The sequence below is a fragment of the Idiotropiscis lumnitzeri genome, chromosome 2 (assembly GCF_059441095.1).
Source record: "Idiotropiscis lumnitzeri isolate Australia: NSW breed Sydney's pygmy pipehorse chromosome 2, RoL_Ilum_1.0, whole genome shotgun sequence".
NCBI classification, from domain to species: Eukaryota; Metazoa; Chordata; class Actinopteri; order Syngnathiformes; family Syngnathidae; genus Idiotropiscis; species Idiotropiscis lumnitzeri.
This window is the reverse complement of record NC_142392.1, coordinates 5,662,081-5,686,552: the sequence shown is the minus strand read 5'-3', so window position 1 is coordinate 5,686,552 and position 24,472 is coordinate 5,662,081. Positions and strand designations below refer to the sequence as shown.

At 39.7% G+C, this 24,472-nt stretch overlaps 5 protein-coding genes and 1 non-coding gene across 11 annotated transcripts; 3 read left to right on the top strand and 3 right to left on the bottom strand.

Annotated features, from left to right (window-relative positions):
- Positions 1 to 202: 202 nt before the first annotated feature.
- Positions 203 to 3,275, bottom strand: iapp (islet amyloid polypeptide). Of its 3 annotated transcripts, XM_088287541.1 has the most exons (5): positions 2,853 to 3,275; positions 1,839 to 1,953; positions 996 to 1,089; positions 617 to 745; positions 203 to 541 (listed from the first exon to the last, which is right to left on the bottom strand). In XM_088287541.1, exons 3-5 carry the CDS (start codon positions 1,073 to 1,075, stop codon positions 364 to 366), a joined length of 387 nt encoding a protein of 128 aa, XP_088143667.1. In that variant the 5' UTR covers positions 1,076 to 1,089; positions 1,839 to 1,953; positions 2,853 to 3,275; the 3' UTR covers positions 203 to 363. The 3 variants fall into 3 exon arrangements, with proteins under 3 accessions (XP_088143667.1, XP_088143666.1, XP_088143673.1); XM_088287540.1 differs by having other exon boundaries at positions 1,820 to 3,275; XM_088287547.1 differs by lacking the exon at positions 1,839 to 1,953.
- A 171-nt stretch (positions 3,276 to 3,446) lies between these two features.
- Positions 3,447 to 10,580, top strand: mapk11 (mitogen-activated protein kinase 11). Of its 4 annotated transcripts, none has more exons than XM_088287533.1 (12): positions 3,447 to 3,468; positions 5,422 to 5,543; positions 6,902 to 7,031; positions 7,113 to 7,171; positions 7,252 to 7,363; positions 8,315 to 8,344; positions 8,457 to 8,504; positions 8,571 to 8,685; positions 8,953 to 9,024; positions 9,300 to 9,379; positions 9,522 to 9,600; positions 9,685 to 10,580. In XM_088287533.1, exons 2-12 carry the CDS (start codon positions 5,431 to 5,433, stop codon positions 10,086 to 10,088), a joined length of 1,242 nt encoding a protein of 413 aa, XP_088143659.1. In that variant the 5' UTR covers positions 3,447 to 3,468; positions 5,422 to 5,430; the 3' UTR covers positions 10,089 to 10,580. The 4 variants fall into 4 exon arrangements, with proteins under 4 accessions (XP_088143659.1, XP_088143658.1, XP_088143660.1 ...); XM_088287532.1 differs by lacking the exon at positions 3,447 to 3,468 and adding an exon at positions 3,940 to 4,072; XM_088287534.1 differs by lacking the exon at positions 3,447 to 3,468 and having other exon boundaries at positions 5,297 to 5,543; positions 9,685 to 9,858; positions 9,932 to 10,580.
- Positions 10,581 to 10,591: 11 nt separating this feature from the next.
- Positions 10,592 to 15,199, top strand: LOC148341443 (mitogen-activated protein kinase 12-like). The gene is made up of 12 exons (XM_088287536.1): positions 10,592 to 11,638; positions 12,103 to 12,232; positions 12,310 to 12,368; positions 12,444 to 12,555; positions 12,645 to 12,674; positions 13,185 to 13,232; positions 13,321 to 13,435; positions 13,655 to 13,726; positions 13,815 to 13,894; positions 14,539 to 14,617; positions 14,687 to 14,860; positions 14,929 to 15,199. The coding sequence occupies exons 1-12, from the start codon at positions 11,454 to 11,456 to the stop codon at positions 14,991 to 14,993; spliced, it is 1,149 nt and encodes a 382-aa protein (XP_088143662.1). The 5' UTR covers positions 10,592 to 11,453; the 3' UTR covers positions 14,994 to 15,199.
- Positions 15,172 to 18,845, bottom strand: rpap3 (RNA polymerase II associated protein 3). The gene is made up of 17 exons (XM_088287528.1): positions 18,717 to 18,845; positions 18,364 to 18,526; positions 18,123 to 18,284; positions 17,962 to 18,057; positions 17,775 to 17,902; positions 17,583 to 17,704; positions 17,423 to 17,493; positions 17,229 to 17,354; positions 17,026 to 17,153; positions 16,845 to 16,966; positions 16,704 to 16,774; positions 16,532 to 16,624; positions 16,263 to 16,426; positions 15,936 to 16,116; positions 15,764 to 15,861; positions 15,406 to 15,506; positions 15,172 to 15,333 (listed from the first exon to the last, which is right to left on the bottom strand). The coding sequence occupies exons 2-17, from the start codon at positions 18,514 to 18,516 to the stop codon at positions 15,248 to 15,250; spliced, it is 1,902 nt and encodes a 633-aa protein (XP_088143654.1). The 5' UTR covers positions 18,517 to 18,526; positions 18,717 to 18,845; the 3' UTR covers positions 15,172 to 15,247.
- Positions 18,846 to 19,006: 161 nt separating this feature from the next.
- Positions 19,007 to 21,553, top strand: atp23 (ATP23 metallopeptidase and ATP synthase assembly factor homolog). The gene is made up of 6 exons (XM_088288712.1): positions 19,007 to 19,249; positions 19,474 to 19,519; positions 19,785 to 19,866; positions 19,955 to 20,092; positions 20,867 to 20,950; positions 21,027 to 21,553. Exons 1-6 carry the CDS (start codon positions 19,102 to 19,104, stop codon positions 21,228 to 21,230), a joined length of 702 nt encoding a protein of 233 aa, XP_088144838.1. The 5' UTR covers positions 19,007 to 19,101; the 3' UTR covers positions 21,231 to 21,553.
- A 2,846-nt stretch (positions 21,554 to 24,399) lies between these two features.
- trnaq-cug (transfer RNA glutamine (anticodon CUG)) lies at positions 24,400 to 24,471 on the bottom strand. The gene has a single exon. It is a non-coding gene; the product is annotated as a tRNA-Gln (tRNA).
- Between the last annotated feature and the right edge of the window lies 1 nt (position 24,472).

Genomic DNA, 24,472 nt, shown 5'->3' with positions numbered 1-24,472 from the left:
CCATAAATCATCCCCCAGGGAAATTTAAGGTCAAATTAATCATGTCATTTTTTATGAAACATCTTATATTGTATTATATTATATTATAAATACAGTAAGGCGAGTGAGTATTATTCCAGTAAAAAGTCTTTAAATAGCCTCCAGTATGATATCAATTCAACCGGTGCATTTATAAAAAAAAAAATAATCAACTTCATAGGAATTGTGCTTTCTATTGTTTTTATTTTCACATCATGCCACTGTGGAACAGCACAAAAAGCAACTGGAAGGAAACACGATGTTTCAATTTCATAGGAAACAGGAACACTTGGTTCATATTCATGGTACGGTCGTCATGATATCGTCATGGGTGTGTAGAAAGTGCTAGAAAGGAAAGTAGTAATTGGGAGGCAGGAGTCGGTCCCTCTTGCCGTAGGTGGCAGATCCCACGTTGGTCGGCGCATACACGGTACCGATGGTGTTACTGGAACGCACCAGAAAGTCTGCTAATCGTTGCGTGACGCAGGTGGCCGTGTTGCACTTTCTCTTCTGGATGGGATGACTAAAAAAAAAAAAAACGACAAGAGGAGACGACGTGAGATTCCAAAACGCACTTTCACTCACAGAGATCATCCACCTGTTCTTATCCGGGACTTCTCTTGCGGACATGAGGCCGAGGAACGGGTTGGAGAAGGGGAACACGGGCCATTCGTGGCCATCTGGCGGAGTACTCTCGTCCTCGGAGAATGAGCTGGAACTGGAGTGTCTGAATCACAAATGAGAAACGGCGTCGCACAGAAAGATGATGACCATCTCTTGGAACTGCGGTCCCAAAGGGGGGGAGAAAAAGTGGCCACTTAAATCACCTCTCGTCGTTTCACTCGTGGCCTCAGACACCATTTTGCACAATTTTAACGTACGATTCCATGTCTTACAAGTTGCTGGCTATAAAAGTATTACATTTTTTTTTTTTTTTTTTTAAACGGGATTGTTTCCAGCGGGTTCATTTCGCTCACCTGTTGCTCGGAGCAGTGGCGATGCAACGCGACAATGCAAACAGAATTAAGATGAGCGCAGGCACTCTCGAGCGATTCATGATTTGTGATTGATCTGCAAGCGGGGAAAAAATTGGATTATTTGTCATTAATTGGAATTTAAAATTTTGGCATCATTACAGACAGAAATATGCAACATATGAATATGAGATGTTGAGCTAAATGACCTTGTAAATGAAAAGAAAAAGAGAAATGACACTTGTTAGACACATTTTTTTAAAATATTCACAATTAAGGAATAATACAAATTATGCAAATATTGGAAAATTATTCAAATCAAGTAGTCATGAAAAAATATGGTAAAAATAAATAAATAAATAAATCAAATTTTGGCGTTTGGGCAACAATTATTTATATTATTACAGTTACTACACAATAATTTGTTTTTATTCATAAATTTCACTGCAAGAATGTAATTTTTTTTGTACAAATATAAATACAAGAAAATTAAAATCCAAAAAGTACAACTATTATCAAAATATTGTAAATATTGTACAGTGTATATTTATTCCATCGGAACAAACTGTTTTAATTCAACATAATTTATAGGAAAATTTATTCAGAATATTTTTTTACAATGACTATTATATTTTAAAAAATTCCTAACATAAAAAAAAAAATCTTAACTGTATATCACTTTCATATTTTAACTATTAAAAAAATAAATAATAGATATAGATATTTAATAAATGCAAGTTCATTTAGTATAAGTCAAGTGGAAGTTGACACGAAAAAAAAAAAAAAAATCAATAAAATGTAACGAACCCAACGATTTATGAACTTACATTGTGTAGCTGATCTCACCTGCAGTCCGATCTCTCGTGGAGCAGTCCGGAGCTTTGCCACACTGCCTCCCAACGCGCCGACACTTATACGTGTTGCTCTCAAACCACTTGTGACATCACATCTCCAAATATAGCTGTGCATTCCCCCCCCCCCATTCCATCCACAATGAATGAGATGGACTTAGAAAAGGTAGGCAGGGTCTAGCATGACATATAACGTATGCATAACTATGCTTTCGAAGTCACCACCCTCAATTATGCACTGACATTCGCGTGAGAGATGGGACCGACCCTTCCGGAAGAACGATACCTCGGAGGAAGGCCAGTGTACCTCCGGATGCTTTCTGAAGTTTTATGTCGCCTCAACTCTGCCCCTTTCCGCTTCCCTCTGGACTTCAATTGATAATGAATAATGAATGGCGTGCTATTACTATCATCAATAATGAAGAGCGGCTCAATATTTTAAGAGGACAAGTCACAACAAGTGAGAAAGTATGAATGAATAAATTGATTACATGAGCACCGAACCAAATTTCTTAGCAGAATTACCAATATTAGAAATTAAGTAATACAAAAAAAAAGGATTAACTTATTAATGATAGGTGTTACACTATTGGGATTTTGGAGCCGATCACTCATCAGTGAGTTTAAAAAAAATAATAAAATAAAATAACCGATCACTGATTCGATCAGAAGAGGGACCAATTTATCCAATATTTTTAAACAACCTGTTTATTTCCTCTAAAGCTGAATAAAGAGCCAAAATTGAAATGCATTTGGAAAAGATAATAACAATGGAACCCTAAAAAAATGTACATAAATGTACAATATACATGAAAAATTAGTTTGGAAAAAAAACATGTTTTTTTGGGGGGAGGGGGGTGTTTAATATTAGGGGAAAAATAGACTGTAGTTCCTGAGATACTTTGGATTATTAAATTACTAAAATTTAACGCCACTCACGCCAACTCTAAAAGTAAAGAAGTTAAAAAAAAAAAATAAAGCAAATATGAGTCCATGAAATGAAAATTACCTTGTTCATGTGGGCTGAAGCTTTAAGGCTTGGTATATAAATATGCAAAAATATGCCATTTTCACTGCACTTTCTACAGTGTGCGTATATATAGCACCCATATCTGTTTTGCATTAATGTATACGATCTTCGGGAGCATTAATGCCCTTGTGGAACACGGTCAGGTCACTGAAAGCTCCGATTTAGCGAGCGATTATGCTACAATGCTCAAAGGGTTCAAAACAAGTGAAGAAAGTACACGCAAAATGCACTTCCGTGTTGGAATCCATGAAGTAAAATAGAAAGGTCACCCTACGAAGGCCGCATAGTTCACTTGCATGGCGTCACTTTCGGCGCGACACGACTGCGAGTGGGTTCCAAATTTTATAAAGGCAATTCGCAAACATGATTTTTAAAGGCCCCCCCTCGTTGTCGTAGCCTCCGTAGATCCCGTAAACCGTGGCGAATTTGTACAGAATTAATTAGAATTTGGACAAGCGTATTGTGAGTGACGTCATATGACTGCGTCCATGGTGGAAGCGTGAGTCCTACGAAGGTTGCATTTCAGCTATAAAACGTCACTTCCTGCGCGACACGACCACTAGTGGTTTCCAATTTCTAGAAAGCCAATTCGCAAGTAGGTTCTTAAAGGCTCCCCCTGGTTGTCGTAGCCTCAGTATATCACGTAAATCGTGGGGAATTTGTAAAGAATTAATGTGAATTTGGACAATAGTATCGTGAGTGACGTCATGTGACTGCGTCCATGGTCAAAGCGTGAGCTCGACGAAGGCCGCATAGTTCACTTGCATGGCGTCACTTCCTGCGCGACACGACCACGAGTGGTTTTCAATTTCTAGAAAGCCAATTCTCAAGCAGGTTCTTAAAGGCTCCCCCTGATTGTCGTAGCCTCCGTATATCACGTAAAGCGTGGCGAATTTGTAAAGAATTAATGTGAATTTGGATAATAGTATCGTGAGTGACGTCATGTGACTGCGTCCATGGTCATAGCGTGAGTCCTACAAAGGCCGCATTTCAGTCACGTTACGTCACTTCTTGCGCGACACGACCACTCGTGGTTTCCAATTCCTAGAAAGATAATTCTCAAGCAGGTTCTTAAAGGCTCCCCCTGATTGTCGTAGCCTCCATATACCACGTAAAGCGTGGCGAATTTGTAAAGAATTAACGTGAATTTGGACAAAAGTATCGTGAGTGACGTCTATCACTTCATCCTGAGTCATAGCGTGAGTCCTACGAAGGCCGCATTTCAGCTGTATATGTCACATCCGGCGCGACACGACCGCGAGTAGTTTTCAATTTCTAGAAAGACAATTCACAAGCAGGGTTCTTAAAGGATCCCCCTTATTTTCTTAGCCTCCGTAAATCACATAAACCGCGGTGAATTTGTACAGAATTAATGTGAATTTGGGCAGTCATATATTTATTGACGTCATAAGCCTGCGTCCATAGTCAAGGCGTGAGTCCTACGAAGGCCGCATTTCAGTCACGGTACGTCACTTCCGAAAAAAAATTATCTCACTCCAAATTCATATTAATCCTGTACAAATTCACCACGGTTTATGTGTCTAAGGCGTCCATTTGAGGAGAAGCCTTTGAAATCGTTGAACAACCCAGCCTTCGAAATGTCTTTTTCGAATTTAAAAACCAGGTGCATGCGGTCGCGCCAGAAATGCGTCATTACCAAAAATCGCCTGTGAATGTTTTTAAGTAACTTTTATTTAAGTAATTATATTATTCTAAATGTATATAATTATATCTATTTTTCTTCTTCTTTTTTTGTTATGTTTTACCACGTAGAAGTATATTCTCTTGTGTTTAAAATTCAAAATGTACTTTTTTTTTAATCCATCCTACATTCGCTAGATGGCAGTGTTGTCATTACCACATAACGGGAACGCGCTAAATCCCACTTTTCGTTTTCGTTTTCGGCAATTGAAAAACGGATGGTGATCCTTTACTTGATCTTTTATCAAATTATTATTTAAACAACTTTAAACTTAATATAGAAGCACCAACATTGAAAAAGAGCTTCATTTTCTCGTTTTTTTTCTGGAACTAGTTAGGTAAAGGATAAAAACTGTTTTTTAAAATCTAAAACTAAAATAGAATATAGCACGAGACACAAATCGAAATACGGTTCGTATATTTAATTTAGATTCCCTATTGACCATAAATCCATAAATGCTCATTTTAGTTAGAGAAAATGGTTGATACCCGTCACATAAATAATAATAAAAATAACAATAATAAACACACCGGCAAACGTTAATATCAAATGACCAAAAGCGACACGGACCGGATTATTTTCAATTTAGTTACGCGAGTCCACAGCCTGCAATCAAATACATTAGTCTCTTGATCGCAACGTGATGCACTGCCTTCCACCGGCAGATGGTGTAAAAGGAATAAAGACCGACAGACAAAGGGAAGAAGGGGGGCGGGGAGACAGGCTGCAAGTGGCCGGTGCATCATCACAGCAGCTCCGAGAAGCGAGCATACGGCAGCCCCCACTACCGGTCTCGTTTCCCCTTCTCCATTCCTCCTTTCCCTTTTTATTGTGTTGCCTTGTCAGCTACCAAAGATGTCAGCCAGGCCGGGATTCTACCGACAGGAGCTGAATAAAACGGTGTGGGAGGTGCCGGAGCGATATCAGAACTTGACGCCGGTTGGCTCCGGAGCCTACGGTTCGGTGTGGTGAGTATCTGTGTGAGTGTGTATCAATGTGTGTGTCTGCGTGTGTCTGTGTGTGTGTGCAGGGGCGAGGCTGCAGCCCAGAGATGCCTGCATGCATGTTGCCTGTGTCATCAAAATGAAGCAACCTTTATTTTTTAACATGACATTCACCAAAGAATCATAGTTTGTTTCCATTGTAGTAATGAATCCTATGCATTCTTGGATGTTGCATTAAAACCCTTTGAGTGCCAGATGGATCTCATGGTTGCTATGGCGATACCCAGCCCTGACAGTGTCAAATAAGTTCAGATGTAGACAGAATGACAGATTTCAGTTTGCTTTAGCTGTTAAGGGACATCATTGGGACGTTAGTTAAAGACTGTGGTTGGATGAATCTATAATTTGAGTTTTAAAGCGCCTAAATTGCCTGAAGTCACATAGAAAAGTAATCATTTACTTTTACTCCTCTTGACATTTTTATATTAACGTCATACCTTTTGTGTAATTTCACAATTTTTTTTTCAAAGTTTAAATCCTGTGCGCGATGGTGTGGCCTGATTAATACTTCCTCTTTGTTGTGAAACCGAGTTGAATCACACTTTTCGCAAGACCGTTTCCTCACCTTGAACGATTTAAAACAATTTCGTGAGTTTGCTTAGTGTCTGTTTTTGCTTGAATATAATTCATATATTTATTTTGGGTTTCCGCTGTTTCCTGCTCGTTTGTTGACTTTCTTATGAGTTTTGTCTGCCCTGCTCATGTGTCAGAATCAGAATCAGAATCAGAAATCCCTTTATTGTCATTGTACTCAAGTGTGCAACGAGATTAGAGCCAGCTAATCGGTTGGATATTTTGGTGTATTTTTTGTCATATATCCTTCTCAGTTAAACGACTTTGAATAAATACATCTGCGAATGTTCCATTTGTCAGGTTTGACGTTGATTTACTTGAATTGTGTGTTTTATTATAGCAATTGAAGAAATATGCATATTTAACTCATTCACTACAAGTTAAAAAAAATGACGTATTTTTCCGTCAATGGTAGTCAATGAGTACATGTAAAACGACGCATGCGAAAAATTGCTGGATTCTTCCTAAAAATAACCGCTCGTTTTATCGACTGGCTGCACAATTCAATTAAAATGAAATCGAACCAACCGTCATCGTCATCCTGCAAATGAATAAATGAGATGCCGATGCGCGACACTTGAGAGCCTGACGCTCCGTGTAGGGAAAATGGCATCACGGCAGAGACATGGCATGTGTGAGCTTGGCCGAAATCCCACTAAGGGGCATCTGGAGTGACGACGGGTGACTTGCAGCCCCGGAGTCAGAAATATCAGTGCCTGACCTAGTAAATCTCAATTTCCCCCCTCCAGTTCCGCCTACGACGTGGTCCTGCGGCAGAAGGTGGCGGTGAAGAAGCTGTCGCGGCCCTTCCAGTCGCTGGTCCACAGTCGCCGCTCGTACCGGGAACTTCGGCTGCTTAAGCACATGAAACATGAGAACGTTAGTGCATCGTGTCGCGAAATAAGCCGAGCAGCTCGACTGCCTGCGCTCTTATTGATTGAAATGTTCCGGCTTCTTTAGGTAATAGGCCTGCTGGACGTTTTCACACCTGCTGCAGCATTGGCGGACTTCAATGAACTGTAAATTGTTGAATCGAATATGGCCGTGTATTATCGCCATGTTTGTCAACCAGGTTTTTTTTTTAATAATTTTTTTTTAGCTATCTGGTGACCAACCTGATGGGCGCAGACCTTAATAACATCGTCAAATTCCAGAGGTTGTCCGATGAGCACGTGCAGTTCTTGATTTACCAGCTCCTGCGTGGTTTAAAGGTGCGTTTCCGCGCTACGAGGGAGAGGTTTGTGAAATTCCAAGTTCGATTTCGGAAAACAAAATCGAGTCAAGATTTAAATTGTAAAAGTTAATTTTAATGATAAAGTACATATTCCTTTTGGTTGTAGTCGACTGAATTCTAATAAATGAAGCCGTTGGATTGTTCATAAAAATAAATAAAATCGACAGTAAATTTTATGAATACATGATTTATTTGATTGATATTTTTGTTGTATTCACTATAAATTAATTAAATTATTTACCAAAACAAATCATGAATAATAAATAAAAAAAATAATAAAATAAAAATTTACATTTTAAATTTCTGCTTGACTTTTTTACGTCAACAAAGCAAAGAAATAATTCACTTATGTAAGGTTGTTAAATGTAGAAATGTTTCTTTTTTATCTTTTAGTGTTTTTTTAAAATAAATTAACGAATGTGTTATTCCATAAAAGAAATTGCTGACTTGACTATTTTTATTTTTTATGCATGAATAATTTTACAAATTAATAGAATAATTGTTTAATGCAAACAAACCTTTGTATTTTGCTAATGTAAATTATTTTATTTACTGTAAAAAAAAAAAAAAAAAAAAAAATTAAATAAATATTTTAAATACACCGTGTATATAAAATTGTTTAATTGACTATTTTTTTTTGTATTATTTCTCATAAATAGCCACGGTTGATAAACCTAAATAATAAAGTAACATGTTAGTTTTGGAACATTTCCTAAATGTGCTCTTATATATAAAAAAAATAGACTGAGCGATTTGTTTCGGCGGCATGCTAAAAATAGACGGCTCCAGCTGTTCGGTCTGGCGCGTTCCCATGGAAACGGCCAAAAGCAGCCTCCCCGTAGACGAGCGTGTTCAACGCGAGTGTATGGCCAACTGCACTGTTGACCCTTGTCTCGTCATTTATCTCCTCATGCACGTCGGCGAACAGTACATCCATTCAGCGGGATTGATTCACAGAGTGAGTGCCTCCACTTCCTGTCACTTTGACCATCAATTCACTTTCCAGCAAGTATGAAACTTTGAAATGTAGCCCGGCGTCTCAACAATGGCGCCGTATTTCTTATCGGCAGGACCTCAAGCCAAGTAACGTGGCGGTGAATGAGGACTGTGAGCTGCGGGTAAGTCCAAACGCTCACATTTTTGGCACCTCCACGTCGTTTAAACGCCGGCGCCGCACCCGACAGATCCTCGACTTCGGCTTGGCCCGGCAGACGGACGACGAGATGACGGGCTACGTGGCGACTCGCTGGTATCGGGCGCCAGAAATCATGCTCAACTGGATGCACTATAATCAAAACGGTGAGTTTTTATTTATTTATTTATTTAGTTTTTTTTTATTAATTTATTTATTTATTCATTTATTTATTTAGTTATTGTTTGTTTTATTAATTAATTCATTCATTTATTTTATTTTTAAAATTTATTTATTTATTTATTTTTTATTAAGTTTTTTATTTAATGATTTATTGATTTATAGATTTATTTATTTATTGATTTATTTATTTGTATTATTATTTTTTTATTTTTAATTGTGCTGTTCCTCTCACTTTTTATTGATTCCTCCAGTTGATATTTGGTCGGTGGGATGCATTTTGGGAGAGCTGCTGAAGGGAAAAGTCCTTTTTCCCGGCACTGACTGTATCCTTTATCAGCGTCGGAAGAACCGGCGGTCGTTTGTTTTATTTTCCCCCCACCCTCCATTATCTTTGCAAAGTTCACCACGGCGGTCTTTTAGATTTGCATGACAATCTCTTCTCCGAAGCAGAAAAGGAGCCGTGGGAGTGAATAGGAGTCACCACAAAGGGGCTTGAATTCGCCCATTTGTTGTGTTCGGTGTCGGGGAAGCAGTGCTAAAACCAATTTGATGAACTGATCTCGGCTTCTTTAACCGGCTTCTGTTCCGAAAAAAAAAGATATCGACCAGCTGAAGAGAATCATGGAGATGGTCGGGACGCCGACCCCGGACCTCTTGGAGAAGATCTGCTCTGAGCATGTGAGATGTGACATCACTTTGTACGGAAATCATATTTTAAAAAAAAATGGTATTAAAATGCACAGGGACCAGTTGTCGTATTTTATTATTTAAACTTTAAAAAAAGAGTTTCTGCTGTGTCTGACTGACTTGGTGTCCGCAGGCACAAAAGTACATCCAGTCTCTGCCTTTTATGCCTCAGCAAGATCTGGAGAAAATCTTCCGGGGAGCAAATCCACTCGGTCAGCACTCCGTTCCGTCACTACGAACATACGTTCATATTAGCGTTCCCAGAATTGTTTTTTTTTTTTGCCTTCCGCGTGCAGCGGTCGATCTCCTGAAGCGTATGCTGGTCCTGGACTGCGATGGGAGGATCTCGGCCAGCGAGGCTCTGGCCCATCCGTATTTCTCGCAGTACCATGACCCTGATGACGAACCCGAAGCTCCGCCTTATGACCAAACCCTCGAGAGTAAAGACCGCACTCTCGAGGAATGGAAAGGTGGGATTCCACAAGGAACGCATTCGTGCACCCTATCGTTCCTGATTTGGATTTTTCTCCCCCTTGTGGACAGAGTTGGTGTTTACAGAGGTGAACAGCTTCAAAGCGTCTGCCAGCAAAACTGGCAGCCTTCAGGTGGAACAGTGAGCCGCCTCGGTTATTCCAAACCTCGACTCAAGGATTACAGGGAAGATTCAAGGTCCGATCCCGAAAGTTGCTTCCTGTTATGATTCCCCCCCCCTGCGCGAGACTGAAAGAGGAACGACGCGACTTTCGATGGTGATTCATACGAGAAAGCAACTTTACAAAAGTGTTTACAGATTCCACAAGCGGGACGTGAAAAAAAAAAGCACGCTAGGATTTCCAAAGCGAAAACACAACACCATCTGGTTCCTCATTATCGCGACAAAAAAAAAAAAAAAAAAAAAAATAGACTTTTCCGACTTGCGGCTTGCATGAGCTTGTTAACGGGAACATATCGTACATTAAGAGCACACGTTCAATATCACCGAAAGAGCGGAATTGCATCCCTATCAATTCTAGCCGTCATAAATCAGTCGCGTATTCAAATAATAATCTGCAGTTTACAGAAAAGTAAACACCAACTGTGCTTTTAATTAACAATCTTATATAAATATATGCCAAAAGGTCTGTTTACACGATAATATCCACCGAGTCTTGTTATCTTTGCCGGAATTGCTAATCATTGTTGAATATTTGATGACGTGTTACTTGTTATCGTTTTTTTTTTTTAAGGAATTCAAAGCGAGGAGGACCTTGTACACTTTCAGGGTGAAGGTTTTGTGTTTGAATGTCGGATATTTGTACACGTCTGAATAGCGGCTACAAAAGTGAATGTAAAAAAAATGACGTTCTCATTTTTACATGCTTCATCCTTTTTTTTTTTTTTTTTAAATGTGTTTATATTCTGCATTTCCGTTCTTATGAACACGCTGTACGGACCAAATGTTTTAATTGTCAGACCATTTCAATTTTAGGACATCATCTTGAATGAAGGCTGTTATGTCATAATTGTGTACTCCGTGTGTATTTGTGATGACAGAAAGCGCATTTTGGATGGCCGATTAGAATTTATAAGAAACAAAATGTACTAATACACGCACACACACACACGCGCACACGCACACGGCGTAGATGCCACAAAATGGCTCAAAAACTCAACTCACTTCAACGTGAGTCAATATCAACAAAAAGCCACCAGGGGGCGCCCAAAACAGCCAATTGAGCGTATATGTTCAAACGAATATGCTTTATATTGAATAGACATGGTAAAATCAATAAATTGATCCACCCAAGACAATGTAAGATTTTAAATATTGATTTCCAAGGTTCGCTCTGAAAATGCAGTCAACCAGAATAGCCAAGGCAGATGTTTGTCCCACATTACTGACACACCCATAAACTGCCCGGGGCGACCGACGGTCACAATAGACGCGCTTGTGTGTCGGGGAAGGGGGGGTTGAGGGGTCGTTGTGTCGAGCTGCAAGACCCCTGGAGGAATTCTGCCCCCCAAACTTCTGCGCAGGACAGACTACACGTCTTTTCTTGGAGTTTTCTCTTGGATTTTCATCCCAATGAGCATCCCAGACGCTGCAGAACCCAAGCGGATTAATCTCCTCGCCTCCAACTTTTCGGGGATGGCTCTGCGAGGGTCCCGAACGGGTTTTTACCGGCAGGACCTCAACAGAACCGTGTGGGAAGTCCCGGAAAGGTACAGAGACCTGAGACAAGTTGGGACGGGCGCTTACGGAACTGTCTGGTGAGAATCATTAAAATTTTTAAAGCAATATTTTTTGCCAATTTTGGTTCCCCCGACTCAGACACAGCTGGCTCAAGAAGGACCCCCACTTTGCATTGTGTTGTGGGGATGAGGGGGTCCACAAAGAAAGGCACCCCCAGCCTCATTGTTGTTAAAAGTCAAAGAACCTCTCTCCAGCTGACATTAGCGCGTATCTGCACGGAGGCTGAAGCTTGGATTAACATCAATGACAGTGATTAATAAAAATTTAAAAAAAAATTTTTTTTAAGGATTAAATGTATCTGGATTGTACTTGCAAGTTAAATACTGAACTGAACTTGACAACATTTGATTAAAAAAAAACAAAAAACAAAAACATTGACGCCCCTTTAATGTATTATGCAGTTAAAGATTTAATTCAGTAATTATTTTGCCTGCCACTAGAGGGAGCTCACACACTGAGAATCACTCAACTATCGTTTCAGTTCAGCGTGGGACAGGCGATCCGGCTCGCAGGTGGCCATCAAAAAGCTCCACCGGCCCTTCCAGTCCAAACTTTTTGCCAAGAGGGCCTACAGAGAGCTGCGCCTCCTCAAACACATGAAGCATGAAAACGTGAGATCGATGAAATCACTTTCTTCAAAACATACCTGATAAAATAATTGATTCTCCCTTTTTTTTATCGTGTTTAGGTAATCGGGCTACTTGATGTTTTCGCGGCGGACATTTCCCTCGACCGCCTTCGAGACTTGTAAGCTCCAATTCGTCATGCCTTTAAAAATAAATAAAGAAATAAAAGTTATTTTTAAATTTAAAATCCCCACAGCTACTTGGTAATGCCTTTCATGGGTACGGACTTGGGCAAACTAATGAAGCTGGAGAGGCTATCAGAGGACAGAGTTCAGTTCCTCGTCTACCAGATGATGAAAGGACTCAAGGTGAGCGCCTCAGTGTCATTGAAGTCGTCATTTTTAGTCAAAGTTTGCAAACTACAATTCTTACCAGTCTTTTTCTCGTCTCTCCTCAGTATATCCACTCTGCCGGGATCATCCACAGGGTACGTGACCTTTCAGAGTAGGCAATTTTTGCGTGGGTGGAGTCCAAACTCCTTTTTTTTTAATCCAATTCTCACACTAGAATGTTAGCTTTTTCTTTCTCACCTCAAAACAGAACGGGATGCTTTAAATGTTTAAGGCGTTATGCCTGCAAGACAAAAATCGGGTCATAAAATGGAAATTAAGTAATTTTATCCGTGCCTTTTACGTAATTCTATTGTGATTTTTTTTTTTTGTGAAAATGTTCTATAAGTAGTATAATTGCCTTATTAATTACTTTTAGAATTTTTTTTGACAAGCTCAGTCATTTATTATATTTTTTTTATTGATTGAAATAAATTTAAAATGACTTGGACAATTCTGCTATTTGGCTAACAAAATGCTCAATTGTTGGAGCTCACACATGCAATGGATAGTAAAATAATTCATGATAAATAAATAAAATAATTAATAGTAAATATGTTAATCCAGTGCAGTCCACACAGTTAATCTTGTGTTCCAACTCATTTCAGGATTTAAAACCAGGAAATCTCGCCATCAACCCGGATTGTGAATTAAAGGTCGAGTAAATTGTCTTCACACACAACTCTCTTAAAAAGTGGAATTATCTGACATAATAGAATATAAAAAGCATTTCAACCACTTCAGATTCTCGACTTTGGCCTGGCGAGGCAGGCCGATGCGGAGATGACGGGCTACGTGGTGACGCGCTGGTACAGAGCCCCCGAGGTCATTCTCAACTGGATGCACTACACCCAAACAGGTTTTTGTCACCTCAACTCAACTTTATATAAAAATAACCAACCATCTCTGCATATAAAGTGTAAAAATGAGACATGTGAATTAATAACATAAAAAGAGTTGACAAAGAAAACAGCAGGGGCCCCAAAATTGAACCCTGTGGAACTGTGGAAAGTTGGTCCACTTTTGTATTTTATTTTCTGTTCTTATTTCTTTTTTTTTGGTATCTTTTTTTTTCCAGTGGATATCTGGTCTGCTGGTTGTATTATGGCGGAGATGCTACTGGGGAAGCCGCTGTTCAAGGGCAACGATCGTATCCAGGAGAAATGAGCATGAAAGTGTTACTTAAGATGAAAAGCAAAATAAGTGAACTATGAACCTTGACCTCAAGCGTGTGTCAGACCTGGACCAGCTCCGAGAAATCATGAAAATCACCGGAACCCCGTCTGCTGACTTTGTGGTGAAGTTACAAAGCCAAGATGTGAGTGTGGAAGACTGACGCAGTCTTTATGGACAAAAGTATTGGGACACTTGCTGACAGGATATCAAAAATGACATTAAAGTAAATGACGTCATTAAAATAAGACCGAAAAATTTAATTAAATTGAAATTAACTAGAATTAAATTAAATTGAGGTTCATTAGTTAGGTTACGTTTCAATTAAATTACATGTAAAAATAATCTTGAATTCAAATTACATTCAAAGTTAATAATAAAAAATAGAAAAATAAAATTTGATGGAATACAAATTAAACCAAAATTAAATTGCAATTATGTACAATTGCAGTAAAATTAAATTCTAATCTACAAAAGTATTTCTGCAATATTTAAATTAAAATAAATTAAAAAAAATAAAGCATAACTAACTTATCTTGCATTAAATTTCCCAAAATAAAGAAAGCATCTAATGAATTAAAATTAAATAAAATCTAAATTACGTTGAAGAAAAATTACTTTGCATTAAAGTGACATTAAAAATAAACAAGCACATTACATTAAAATTATCAGGCCCACAAAAATAATGACAAGAATTAAACTAGAATTCAAATAAAATGACATTAAAGTTGAATAAGAACAAAGTAGACGGTTCTCTTAATATGTACAAAAAATCTATTTCCCTTACAGGCCAAAAACTACCTCAGAGGTTTGTCAAAAGTACCCAAAAAGGATCTGCACTGCATTCTCTCCAAAGCCAGCTCACACGGTACGTAACAAGCTCCATTCATAGAGAGACGAAAAAATAAATTAAAATATGAACTCTTCTGTGTGGCAGCCGTATCCGTGTTGGAAAAGATGCTGCTCCTCGACCCCGAGGAGCGGGCGAGCGCCTCGGATGCGCTGGACTCGCCCTTCTTCGCCGACTTCCGCGACACGGAAGAGGAGACCGAGGCGCAGCCGTACGACCAAACCATGGACAACACGGACCTGACGCTCGACCAGTGGAAACGTAAGCGAGCGCTTCCCTTCTAACATTTGTGAACATGAACCCACGTGACCTTCGCTTCGATTTCGCAGGACACACGGTCACTGAGATATTAACCTTCAGGTCTCCGAAGGACTCCCGGGAAACTTCACTTTAACATTCTTTAACAGCCAGTTGCAGAAATCGACAAACAGAAATTCACACGTATGGACAATTTAAATTGGACCTGATGCATGTTTTTTCTCTCTGGGAAGACTTTATTTTTTTTTTAAGCATAGGAACATTTTAGTATGCTGCTTATTTTTAATAAATGTGATTTTGTATGTGCAAAGAAATGCAAGTTCCAAAATATTTTTTAATTATTTTTTTTTAATTCAAGCATGACTTTGAACTGTATTCCATCGAAACAGATCATACGCCGTACTTCTTCTGCAGGGCTGCAATAGACGATGTGTCCAAATCCGTTTCACGGAGGAAGTCAAATACTTCCTTCAGCACTGAGTGAGGAGGAAGAAAAATAACATTTAAGTATAACAAACGGGAATAAAAAGAAGTTGAATGCGTCCTACCTTTCTTCTCCGAGGCGGACATGAACATGACGGCCGTGTCGAAGCGCCTCACGCTCGATAGATTTTTCAGAATGTCGGCTGTGACGGCCGCAGCTTCATTCCTGCACAAAATGTGGCTGAAATTATTTAAAAAAAATAATTCACGGGGATCAAAAATGGTTCAATGCTACCCTCTGCTGGCAGTTTGGCGCATCACACCCACATCAACTCCTCCCAATGAAAAAAAATGAGATAACTCGACATTAGCGTTGAATGTTTCGATTCTAACAGTCATTCTTAATATTTAATGAATTCAATATTTAAAGTGCCTTTTAGATTCTTGTGTAATGCGATACGACTTGGCGTTAAATGAACTCACCGGATGTAGAAATCCCGTAGCGTCTGCAGGATCTGACTGAGGATGTGAGGTTCGAGGGAGCTCTGGAAAATTTGCGCGTATGTCTCTGGCTTAATTTGCTGGGGGAAAAAAAAGACAAGAAATCAGTTAGTGATTGCTGGCTTTAAATCGTGTTTTCTGAACAACATGCCACCTTTAAGTATCTGTAAACCACTTCCGGCTGGTTTCCGATCATGCGCAGGTCGGCTTCGAGCTGGAAACTTTTGCTGGGTGGGGGTGGGAGGTTTATCGAGGGGGCTTTGTGTGACGATTCAGGGGGAGCGACGCTTTGCACTGGATGCTTGTGTTGGTCTTGTCTGTTTGTAGGAGCTCCGCTGTAAAAAAATAAATAAATAAATAAAAATAATTATAATAAAATAAAATAAAATAAAATAAAATAAAATAAAATAAAATAAAATAAAATAAAATAAAATAAAATAAAATAAAATAAAGTCTTTGCCACCGAGATGGTTTGACTTACTGGTCGGAGGACGACGGATGTGAGGCCGACATATCCTGGATTTTTATCATCTTTGCGCTGGGCAACGGCGGCGGCGACGACGACCGGCCCTCATGGTCCTTCGCCTCATCGGGTACCGTCACCATACCGCTGACCTCCTCGATGTCGAGTCTCCTCAACGGTTTCTGAAGAGGGTTAGAATGGTTTTGGAATTCGCATTTAGTGTAATTACTTTTCAGTGCAGGTTCGTTCGTTTTCGTTTTTAAATAGAGGGCGAGTGGGTATCTCACCGTGGAGCGCAGGTGAGCCGCTTTGTCCACAGGTTGCACCGTTCTCCTCTGGGAGCCGTCGGACGTTTGAAGGAGGCCGCTGGAAACGTCGTCCTGATAAATGAAGTATGCAGGGAACAGGATTCAGTTCAAAATAAAATGTGTGGAAAGTGAGGAGGAGGTAAAAACGTACAACTTGGAGTTTCTGCAGTTCACTCTCAGCTTGCTTGTTCCCTGGTTCCAGCTTCAAAACCTCCTGAAAATCTGCATTGTTTCCCAATCGTGTTCAGTTTTCATTTTTAAAGACCGATTCATAAAAAAGTACAAGCGTCACCTCTCCTGGCTTCCTCCAGCTTCCCCAAAGCTACCCGGGCGGTGGCTCGGCGAGCGAACGCCTTGGAGTACGTGCTGTCTAAAGAGATGGCCTTGGTGCAGTCTTCCTCTGCCTCCTTGAACCTGAGATAACACCGATTTGGTTTCCCGTCAAACAGAAAAAAGCCAACGGTGCTTCTTACCGGTCCATCTTGAGGAAGGCCATGGCTCTGTTGGCGGGCAGCAGCACGTTCAAGCAGTCCGCCTCCATGCCTTGACTGTAGCACTCCACGGCCGCGTCAAACTTGCCCTCTTTGAAGTAAGCGTTACCCTGACGGAAGCCAAATGGAGACATGATCAGAATTACGTGGATCGAGCGGCCGTGTGAGGGTTTGAAAGATCGTACTCTATCTTTTTGCACGACCGCTTCCTGTCGTCTTTGCTGCTCCTCTGTCAGTCTTTGCCTCTCCAGGTCGGCGGCGGGATCTGGCTGAGGCGACGTTTCCTCGCTTGCTTCCTGAGGGCCAAGAATCTGACAAAGCAAAGCACACTTGCAAGTCAAGCGACTGCTAACTGGATATTCAAATAAATCCAGCTCACTTGTCGGATTTTCTTCTCTTCATTTTGTGCTTCCAGGTTGCCCGGATCAAACTTGAGCACAGTTTGGTAATCTGTGCAGAAATTTTGTGTATTACACAACACGTTAAACCGCAAATATACTCGTTCTGCAGAATCGACCGATCGTTTATTTTGAGCGCACCTTCTAAAGCGGCGTCGTAGTTCTTCAGCGCAATGCGGGCCGCTCCTCGCCGGGCAAACGCCCTCAAGTAGTTGCTGTCCAAAGCGATGGCCAGGTTGCAGTCTGATTCGGCTACCGCGTACCTAAAAAAAAGGGGCAAACCCGTTAGCGTGCATGTGCTCAAACAACAGCAACAACAATGTGAATGCTGACTTTTTGAGGCGGAAGAAGGCGGTGGCTCGGTTTGTGGGGAGAACGGGGTTGTAAGGGTCCGCAGCCATTCCTCTGGTGTAACACTCGATGGCGTCGTCGTATTTTCCCTCTTTGAAAAATGTGTTGCCCTGATGATAACGCTGTGTTATTTTTTGGGGGGATGCCTTACATTTGAGATGGCCGTTACCTTTTCCTTCTCTGCTAAAGCTCGCTCCTGATCTGCTTCTTCAGAGTCTGACTCAGGGGGACTTTCCTCCTTATCCACCTCTTCCAAAGCTTTGGCCTAGCAATAAAACAAATGTTTTTAGGATGCACATACTTGAGGTGAGTCAACAGCTAATGACTGACCACATCAAATTTGTCCCACGATAGATAATCATTTGATCTGATCCTCAATGGCTTCTTGGTGTCTGTGCCCTCTGCTTTGGAGTCACCGTTGGCCATTTTCATCTTCTTCTTCGCTCTCATTTTTGCTTTGTAGTCCTTGTTGCGGACAGGAGGGAGGTTTGGCTATAAAACAAAGAGAAAAGCTGCTAATTTGATCTGCCATATAAGTATAGATGCGAGAGGGACTTTCAGTGGGACAAACCTTGGCGTCTCCCAGCTCGCCTTTCTTCAATTGTTCATCTTTGGTCTTGATATCAGTCTCCCAAGTCTCCAGCTCCTTCATGAAGCTTTGCAGGTCTTCTGCATTGTGCCGCATTTGCATTTGCAACTCGAGTGCTTTGTTTGGCCCGGCCATTGATTCTCCCCTGCGAGACAGACATGAATTCCGAATAATTATAACAGAATGTTTGATTTGGTCTATGATGTCACTTCCGGAGAAACCATGAGTTTCAATTCATGCTCGTTTCGCTAACGAGCTAACAACAATGCGAAATAGTCAATAAATACGTTTTAAATAATCGATCGGATACAATAAAGTTTAACGCTGTACATTACCTTCTCCTCCTATCTACAGTTTACAAGCCCGATTCAACTGCAGCGGTAATGAAGCAGTTGTAAATAGAGAACTCATCTGACTATGTTGTTGTCATGGAGCCATGACAGCACATTCCCAGCATGCTTTGCGCTGCCGCGATTGCGCATTGAAGCTATTGATTTAATTAATTTTCTTTTTTACGGAACACATTTTAGGAATGTAGTTTATATCATTCATCAAAATATTGTTAATTATTACAATTATTGTTATATGTTTTAATTTTACCTTTGACCCGACGCTTACGCATGACGTCACCACCCAGCAATGACCTCTCCTGCTAGCTAATGCTGGCTAGCCCGGAGTACTTCACAAATATTACAACGGGGCCGACTATTTTTTTCCATTATGGGCCAGACGAAGCAAGATGAAGATTACGGATACGGCTCATTCCCGGAGAGGAACGCGGGAAAGTACAAAAAGAACTCCGTCGCAGATAGTTTGTTCACTTTCAACCACAAGTGTCAGGTCATGTTACAATTAGCCGTGGAAAACAGTGAGTAACACCATCGTTAGTTCATTTAAAAAGTAACTCATGTGTTACATCTTACAGGGAACAACTAAAACCTTTAAATAATATTCTGTGATGTTTTTCATAAACGTAACCATGTTATATAGAAGCTGCTGTTAGCCACCTAGCTGTTAGCATAATGTAATGTATACTGTATGTATTACTGTGTAATATGTAATAGCTAATAATATGTGATATGCTTCATTCAGGTCCATATGCCAAACTCCTTCTCAGTGCCATGAAGAACTCTGGATGGTAAGTTGCATTCATGAGCACTCATATTAAGAATGTAGTGCAAACAATAAAAAATAGCATCATTGAGGAATGAGTAAATGAATTAAAATGTAATTGTAACAAAATACTATTTTGTATATGTAAATATGTGTATCGTGTCCGGGTAAGTTCAGTGTTAAAGAAGTGCAGTCTAAATGGTTCATCAAACATCAAAAGATGAAGTGATGAATACGTAACACCAGTTTGTCTTTTTCTCAATGTGAACTGTATTCTCTGTTTGGCCCAGTACAGTGTTCAGAGACCGCCATTTTGCCTGCGAAGATTGCGACGGGACGGTCAGCGGCGGATTCGACGCAGCGACGTCCCAAGTAAAAACAGTTGTTGGTTAAATGAGGAATTCTAAACCAAAACAGCCACATTGTTTTAAATGGATTTTTTTTGGTGGTTCTTTTTCAGATTGTCTTGTGTCAGAACAATATCCGCCAGCAGTCGCACATGAACCGAGTGGTCACGCACGAGCTTATCCACGCCTTTGACCACTGTCGGGCCCACGTGGACTGGTTTAACAACTTCAGACATTTAGCATGTTCCGAGGTCAGCGTTGAGCAGAATTCCGATTTTTCTCTCTTCTAGCTTAACAACGACAAAAGCAACCTGGGCAAAATCCTGAGAAATTGTCATTGATCATACATATATTTTATTTGGGGATGAGATAAATGCAAATGGATTACATTTTTAGAAATATTGTCATTTCAATAAAAAAATAAACTCAAAATCAACAGCATCAAATGTAACTTAAATGCATTTATTTCTTACTTTAATAAAGAGTAAAATGAACTATTTTACTTTTTTTTTCATTAAAAAGTAAAATCATAAAATGCAACTTTTACTTGCATTTGCAGTCATTTTAAATTTTAATTAAAAAATAATTTTGGAATTATAAATTTAAGCAATTGAAATAATTATTATATGACACTTAATCATCCTTGTTTTATGAATAAAGGAAAATATTTTTTTTTATTAAAGTAAAATTGATATCTAATGAAATCCATAAATAATGTATTTATAATTGTAAAATAATAAAAAAATATTTGAAGTAACATTTATGAGTCCTAATCATTAAATAAAATAAAAATAACAAATAATTTATTTTAGTTTTATTTCACGGGTAAAATAAAACGTACATGCACATATTTTTATAAAACTAAAAAAAAAAAAGAGAAAAAAAAAACAAGCTTAAAACCCACCGTTTGCATTATTTATGCAATAAAACTGAAAGGGATAATTCTTCAATATCGCATTTCAGTTTTTCATATGAACACCGTTCAGGCATTGGTCAATGAATTTTTTGTTGTGTTATTGTATCAGATTCGTGCGGCCAACCTCAGTGGCGACTGCTCCTTCTCCAACGAGCTGACCCGATTCCACTTTGGAATGAAGCGGCATCACCAGGTACCTTTTTGATTTCAAATCCACCCACGTTGGGCCGCCTTCTCTCTTTCTAAAGCCGCGACGTCTGCTCGGCCAGGAGTGCGTCCGAGGCCGCGCCCTGCGCTCCATCCTGGCCGTGAGGAAAATCAACCGCCAGGAGGCCGAGAAAATCGTGGACGAGGTCTTCGACACGTGTTTCAACGATCACGCGCCCTTCGGTCGAATCCCGCACAGCAAGAAGGACGCCAAGTTCGCCCAGAGAGATTATGAGAACAGGGATCGGTATTATGGAAATCTTTAGTAAGGCACACAAAGTTTTGCTGGATTTTTATTTATTTTTTTTTTAATTTTGAGGGGGCGTTATGTCTCCTTCAAAAGGGATTGTCAGGATGAAACTTGTCCTTGGAACAAGAAACATTCATTGTCACGTTTTGGACTTTAATTCTGTATAAAGGGATCAAGAGTAGTCATTTTGGAAGCCAAATACCAGAAAAGACTCTAGTCTTTGTTTTTTTTTTTTTTTATATATATATATTGCAGTGATCTTCACTCATTTTCTGTAAATACCAAAAAATCAAAGTGGAGAAAAAAAAAGCGAATTAAAGTCAAAACTTCTTCAAAGTCTTTAATATCCAACTTTCGGAAAACAAGTCAGAGTTCTCCGTCAATGAACTCGTTCCAATCTTGCCATAAAAAGTCATTGGCGACACCGTCCATTGGACTTTAGCGCCGTAAAGAATCCGGCAAACTAATGAGAGGCAGAAAAAAAGTTATTAGGAGGAATTAGCCTCATAATCCCTCTTCATGAGCTTTCTCTTCTTCTATCTCAAAGACGACACCCTCCGCATCCTAATCGCATTGTCACTCGCCGGAGAAATAGACTCCAAATTATGCTCTCATTAAAAAATAAATAAATAAAAAAGTCAAAAATGATTAGGTTTAATTTAAGGGAGCTTAGAGAGAGACGACGACAACAAGCTTCTGGAGAAAAAGGAAAAGAACAGACGGAGAATCAGACTCCGATTTGGATTAGTTGACAAAACAAATGGTGCAAAACAACAGATTTACGAGTGGAATTGCCGACATATCAAATGCTTGCTACGAAACATATTTGTTTAACTCGGGCACCCCAAACCTCTCATGCGTTATGCATTGTTTTGCTCTGTTTGCAGCTTTGTTCCCATTGCGTCACATTTAAGCAACACAAGTTGCAGATTTTGAAGTCTATTATCGGCATAGTGGCCCCAAAAATTAAGAAATTAATATCGCATTTTTAAAAAAAAAATACACAATTTTTTTTTCAATAGAATCATTCATACATTTATTCTACTTGTTTGAATAACCGGGCCTAAAGGTTTGTCCACACAAAACCTGTAGTGCCTAATCTGTCCTCTAGAGGGCACTTTCGGACCGCAAAGCTGCTCCTTCAAACATTCCGCTTCTCTTCAAACTTGACAAGCAAATTGCTGTCCTTCTTTTTACCGATACACATAATTGAATCCGTCTCATTGAGTCTTGCTTGCGCAGGGACGAGACGCTGTAATAAAAAGTGCCACCGAGGAGACATTCATTAGTCCACCTATTTAAGCAGACGGCACCCATTGTGATCTAATTACGATGCGCTTGCATCGCTGAATGTTGCCGTACCACAACGGCGCTAATGAATTCATCGCGTTAATTAGATTTAACTGTGAGGACAACCTGCTTGCCTTTGTGCAACGTTTGGAAGGTGTCTCCTCTCCATGGGGGTAATTGTGGAAAAGTGTTTGAATTATTCAGCCGGGCATGTGACAAAATGGCATCTCGGCTCGTCAAAATAGCCAAGATTGTTTGTTTTTTTTGTCCCACCATGAGCATAAAGTTTTTAAACTAAATATTGGAGTGCAGGTGACTGCTCTTTACCCCGACGAGGACAACGACAAAAAAAAAACACGGGCTAATATTGACAGGGAGGGTGCAAGTTCTTTCCTTTATTGCATGGAAATGAGATTTGGAGTCCCACAAGGGTCACATCTAAAAACCTTTTCTTGAAGCATTATTCATTTTTTATTTTTTTGCACTGAATTTCCGCATGTGCCAACTTTTTTTATCTGAAATATCCTTGCAAGTAATTTGCACAAATGGGCCAAAATGATTTATAACCGTCACAGGAAAACCAACGTTTACATATGGTTTAGGCAACTGTAACAATTAAGTAAAGTGACCTAATTCATTAGAGTGCTCACAGGCAATGCTTAATGGCGGGGTGAAAAAAAAGTTGAGATCATTAGAATTCACAGCGCTAATTCTCCGGGGGCGGATTCGATTTGCATGCCCCAAATCAAGCAGTCGAACCTGACAATTAACTTCCGCAGCAGGGGAGATCTGCGTGGGGCCCACCATGGGAGGGCCAGTCATGCAAATGAGGTAATTATGAGTGCCAGTTGAGGATTAATTAAGGAGGCGTTTAAAGTTGGCAGAGACTGTCTTTTAGGCATTTGTGTGCCATTCTGGAAACAATTTCACAGTGTACCGCAAAGTGAGGCTATACAATGACATAAGTAACACAATGGTAGAAATTACTCACAGGATCAAGTTTTTATTGAAATTATATAAATAGTCTTGGATTAAAATTATACAAAATTAGTTTTTAATCGAACTAACTATTTTTAGTGACGGAAAATCACGGGCCTAATTTAATTCTATTTTAATAGGTGAGTTAGAGGTCATTATAACATTTTTAAATGTAATATATATTATACTCGTGTAATCTATAAATTTATAATAGCATCTAATATTACAAGAATTGTACATTTATTTAATTTTATTTTTGTTTTGATATCGCGCATGACCCCGGAAGTATTTGTACGGGAAGTAGCTGCCGCCGCCATCTTGTAGTGCAATAATATCGCCACAAGATGGCAGTCAATACCGTTCTAAGATGGCTGGCAACAAAAAAACGAGCTGTTGATGAATTCGATTTCGTGACGAAATGACCTGAAACAGTAGGCAAACACCTGTAGTTTATTAGTATCTTTCATGTTAATTGTGTAATACTGAATAGTGACATGCCGCGTAGCTGTTAAGATTTAATGGCGGTTGTGGGACTTTTCAAGCTCCACAAATTGTTCCACTATGGTAACGTCCATTGCTGAAATAGCTTTTAGTAAGGTGCCTTCTACGAATGTAATGAACGTGTGCTGGCATTTAAATCTTTATATCTTTCGCTAATAATATGCATGGTATTAATTAGAGGCGACGTGATTAGCATAACAACTGCCCCTGGACAATGTCCAGAGGTAAGAACAGAGCGTTTTTCGGCTCATTAATAAGTCCCCCAGAGCATATTTTTTTTCAGCTAACTTTCTAAGAAGTCTCAGTAGACAGTTCACAAGGACAAATGTGAGTGGTTTATTTTTGGAATGCCAAATGTTTTGTGAAAAAATAAATGGATGATTACCAAAAATGAATGGATTGAAACGAGAAAAGTCAGGTTCCACCGAGATTTGAACTCGGATCGCTGGATTCAGAGTCCAGAGTGCTAACCATTACACCATGGAACCA

Excerpts from the sequence above, each read along its gene's own strand:
- rpap3 (XM_088287528.1), bottom strand. The coding sequence starts at position 18,516 with ATGGCCGGGCCAAACAAAGCACTCGAGTTGCAAATGCAAATGCGGCAC. Across the intron at positions 18,058-18,122 it reads CGTGGGACAAATTTGATGTG|GCCAAAGCTTTGGAAGAGGT; the intron begins GTCAGTCATTAG and ends TTTTATTGCTAG. Across the intron at positions 17,903-17,961 it reads CTTTAGCAGAGAAGGAAAAG|GGCAACACATTTTTCAAAGA; the intron begins GTAACGGCCATC and ends CGTTATCATCAG.
- atp23 (XM_088288712.1), top strand. The coding sequence starts at position 19,102 with ATGGGCCAGACGAAGCAAGATGAAGATTACGGATACGGCTCATTCCCG. Across the intron at positions 19,867-19,954 it reads TCGACGCAGCGACGTCCCAA|ATTGTCTTGTGTCAGAACAA; the intron begins GTAAAAACAGTT and ends GTTCTTTTTCAG. Across the intron at positions 20,093-20,866 it reads GACATTTAGCATGTTCCGAG|ATTCGTGCGGCCAACCTCAG; the intron begins GTCAGCGTTGAG and ends TTATTGTATCAG.
- mapk11 (XM_088287533.1), top strand. The coding sequence starts at position 5,431 with ATGTCAGCCAGGCCGGGATTCTACCGACAGGAGCTGAATAAAACGGTG. Across the intron at positions 7,172-7,251 it reads TTGGCGGACTTCAATGAACT|CTATCTGGTGACCAACCTGA; the intron begins GTAAATTGTTGA and ends ATTTTTTTTTAG. Across the intron at positions 9,601-9,684 it reads CCGGGGAGCAAATCCACTCG|CGGTCGATCTCCTGAAGCGT; the intron begins GTCAGCACTCCG and ends TTCCGCGTGCAG.
- iapp (XM_088287540.1), bottom strand. The coding sequence starts at position 1,961 with ATGCACAGCTATATTTGGAGATGTGATGTCACAAGTGGTTTGAGAGCA. Across the intron at positions 1,090-1,819 it reads GGTGAGATCAGCTACACAAT|ATCAATCACAAATCATGAAT; the intron begins GTAAGTTCATAA and ends CCCCGCTTGCAG. Across the intron at positions 746-995 it reads GCCACTGCTCCGAGCAACAG|ACACTCCAGTTCCAGCTCAT; the intron begins GTGAGCGAAATG and ends TTTGTGATTCAG.
- LOC148341443 (XM_088287536.1), top strand. The coding sequence starts at position 11,454 with ATGAGCATCCCAGACGCTGCAGAACCCAAGCGGATTAATCTCCTCGCC. Across the intron at positions 12,369-12,443 it reads CTCGACCGCCTTCGAGACTT|CTACTTGGTAATGCCTTTCA; the intron begins GTAAGCTCCAAT and ends AAATCCCCACAG. Across the intron at positions 14,618-14,686 it reads CTCCAAAGCCAGCTCACACG|CCGTATCCGTGTTGGAAAAG; the intron begins GTACGTAACAAG and ends TCTGTGTGGCAG.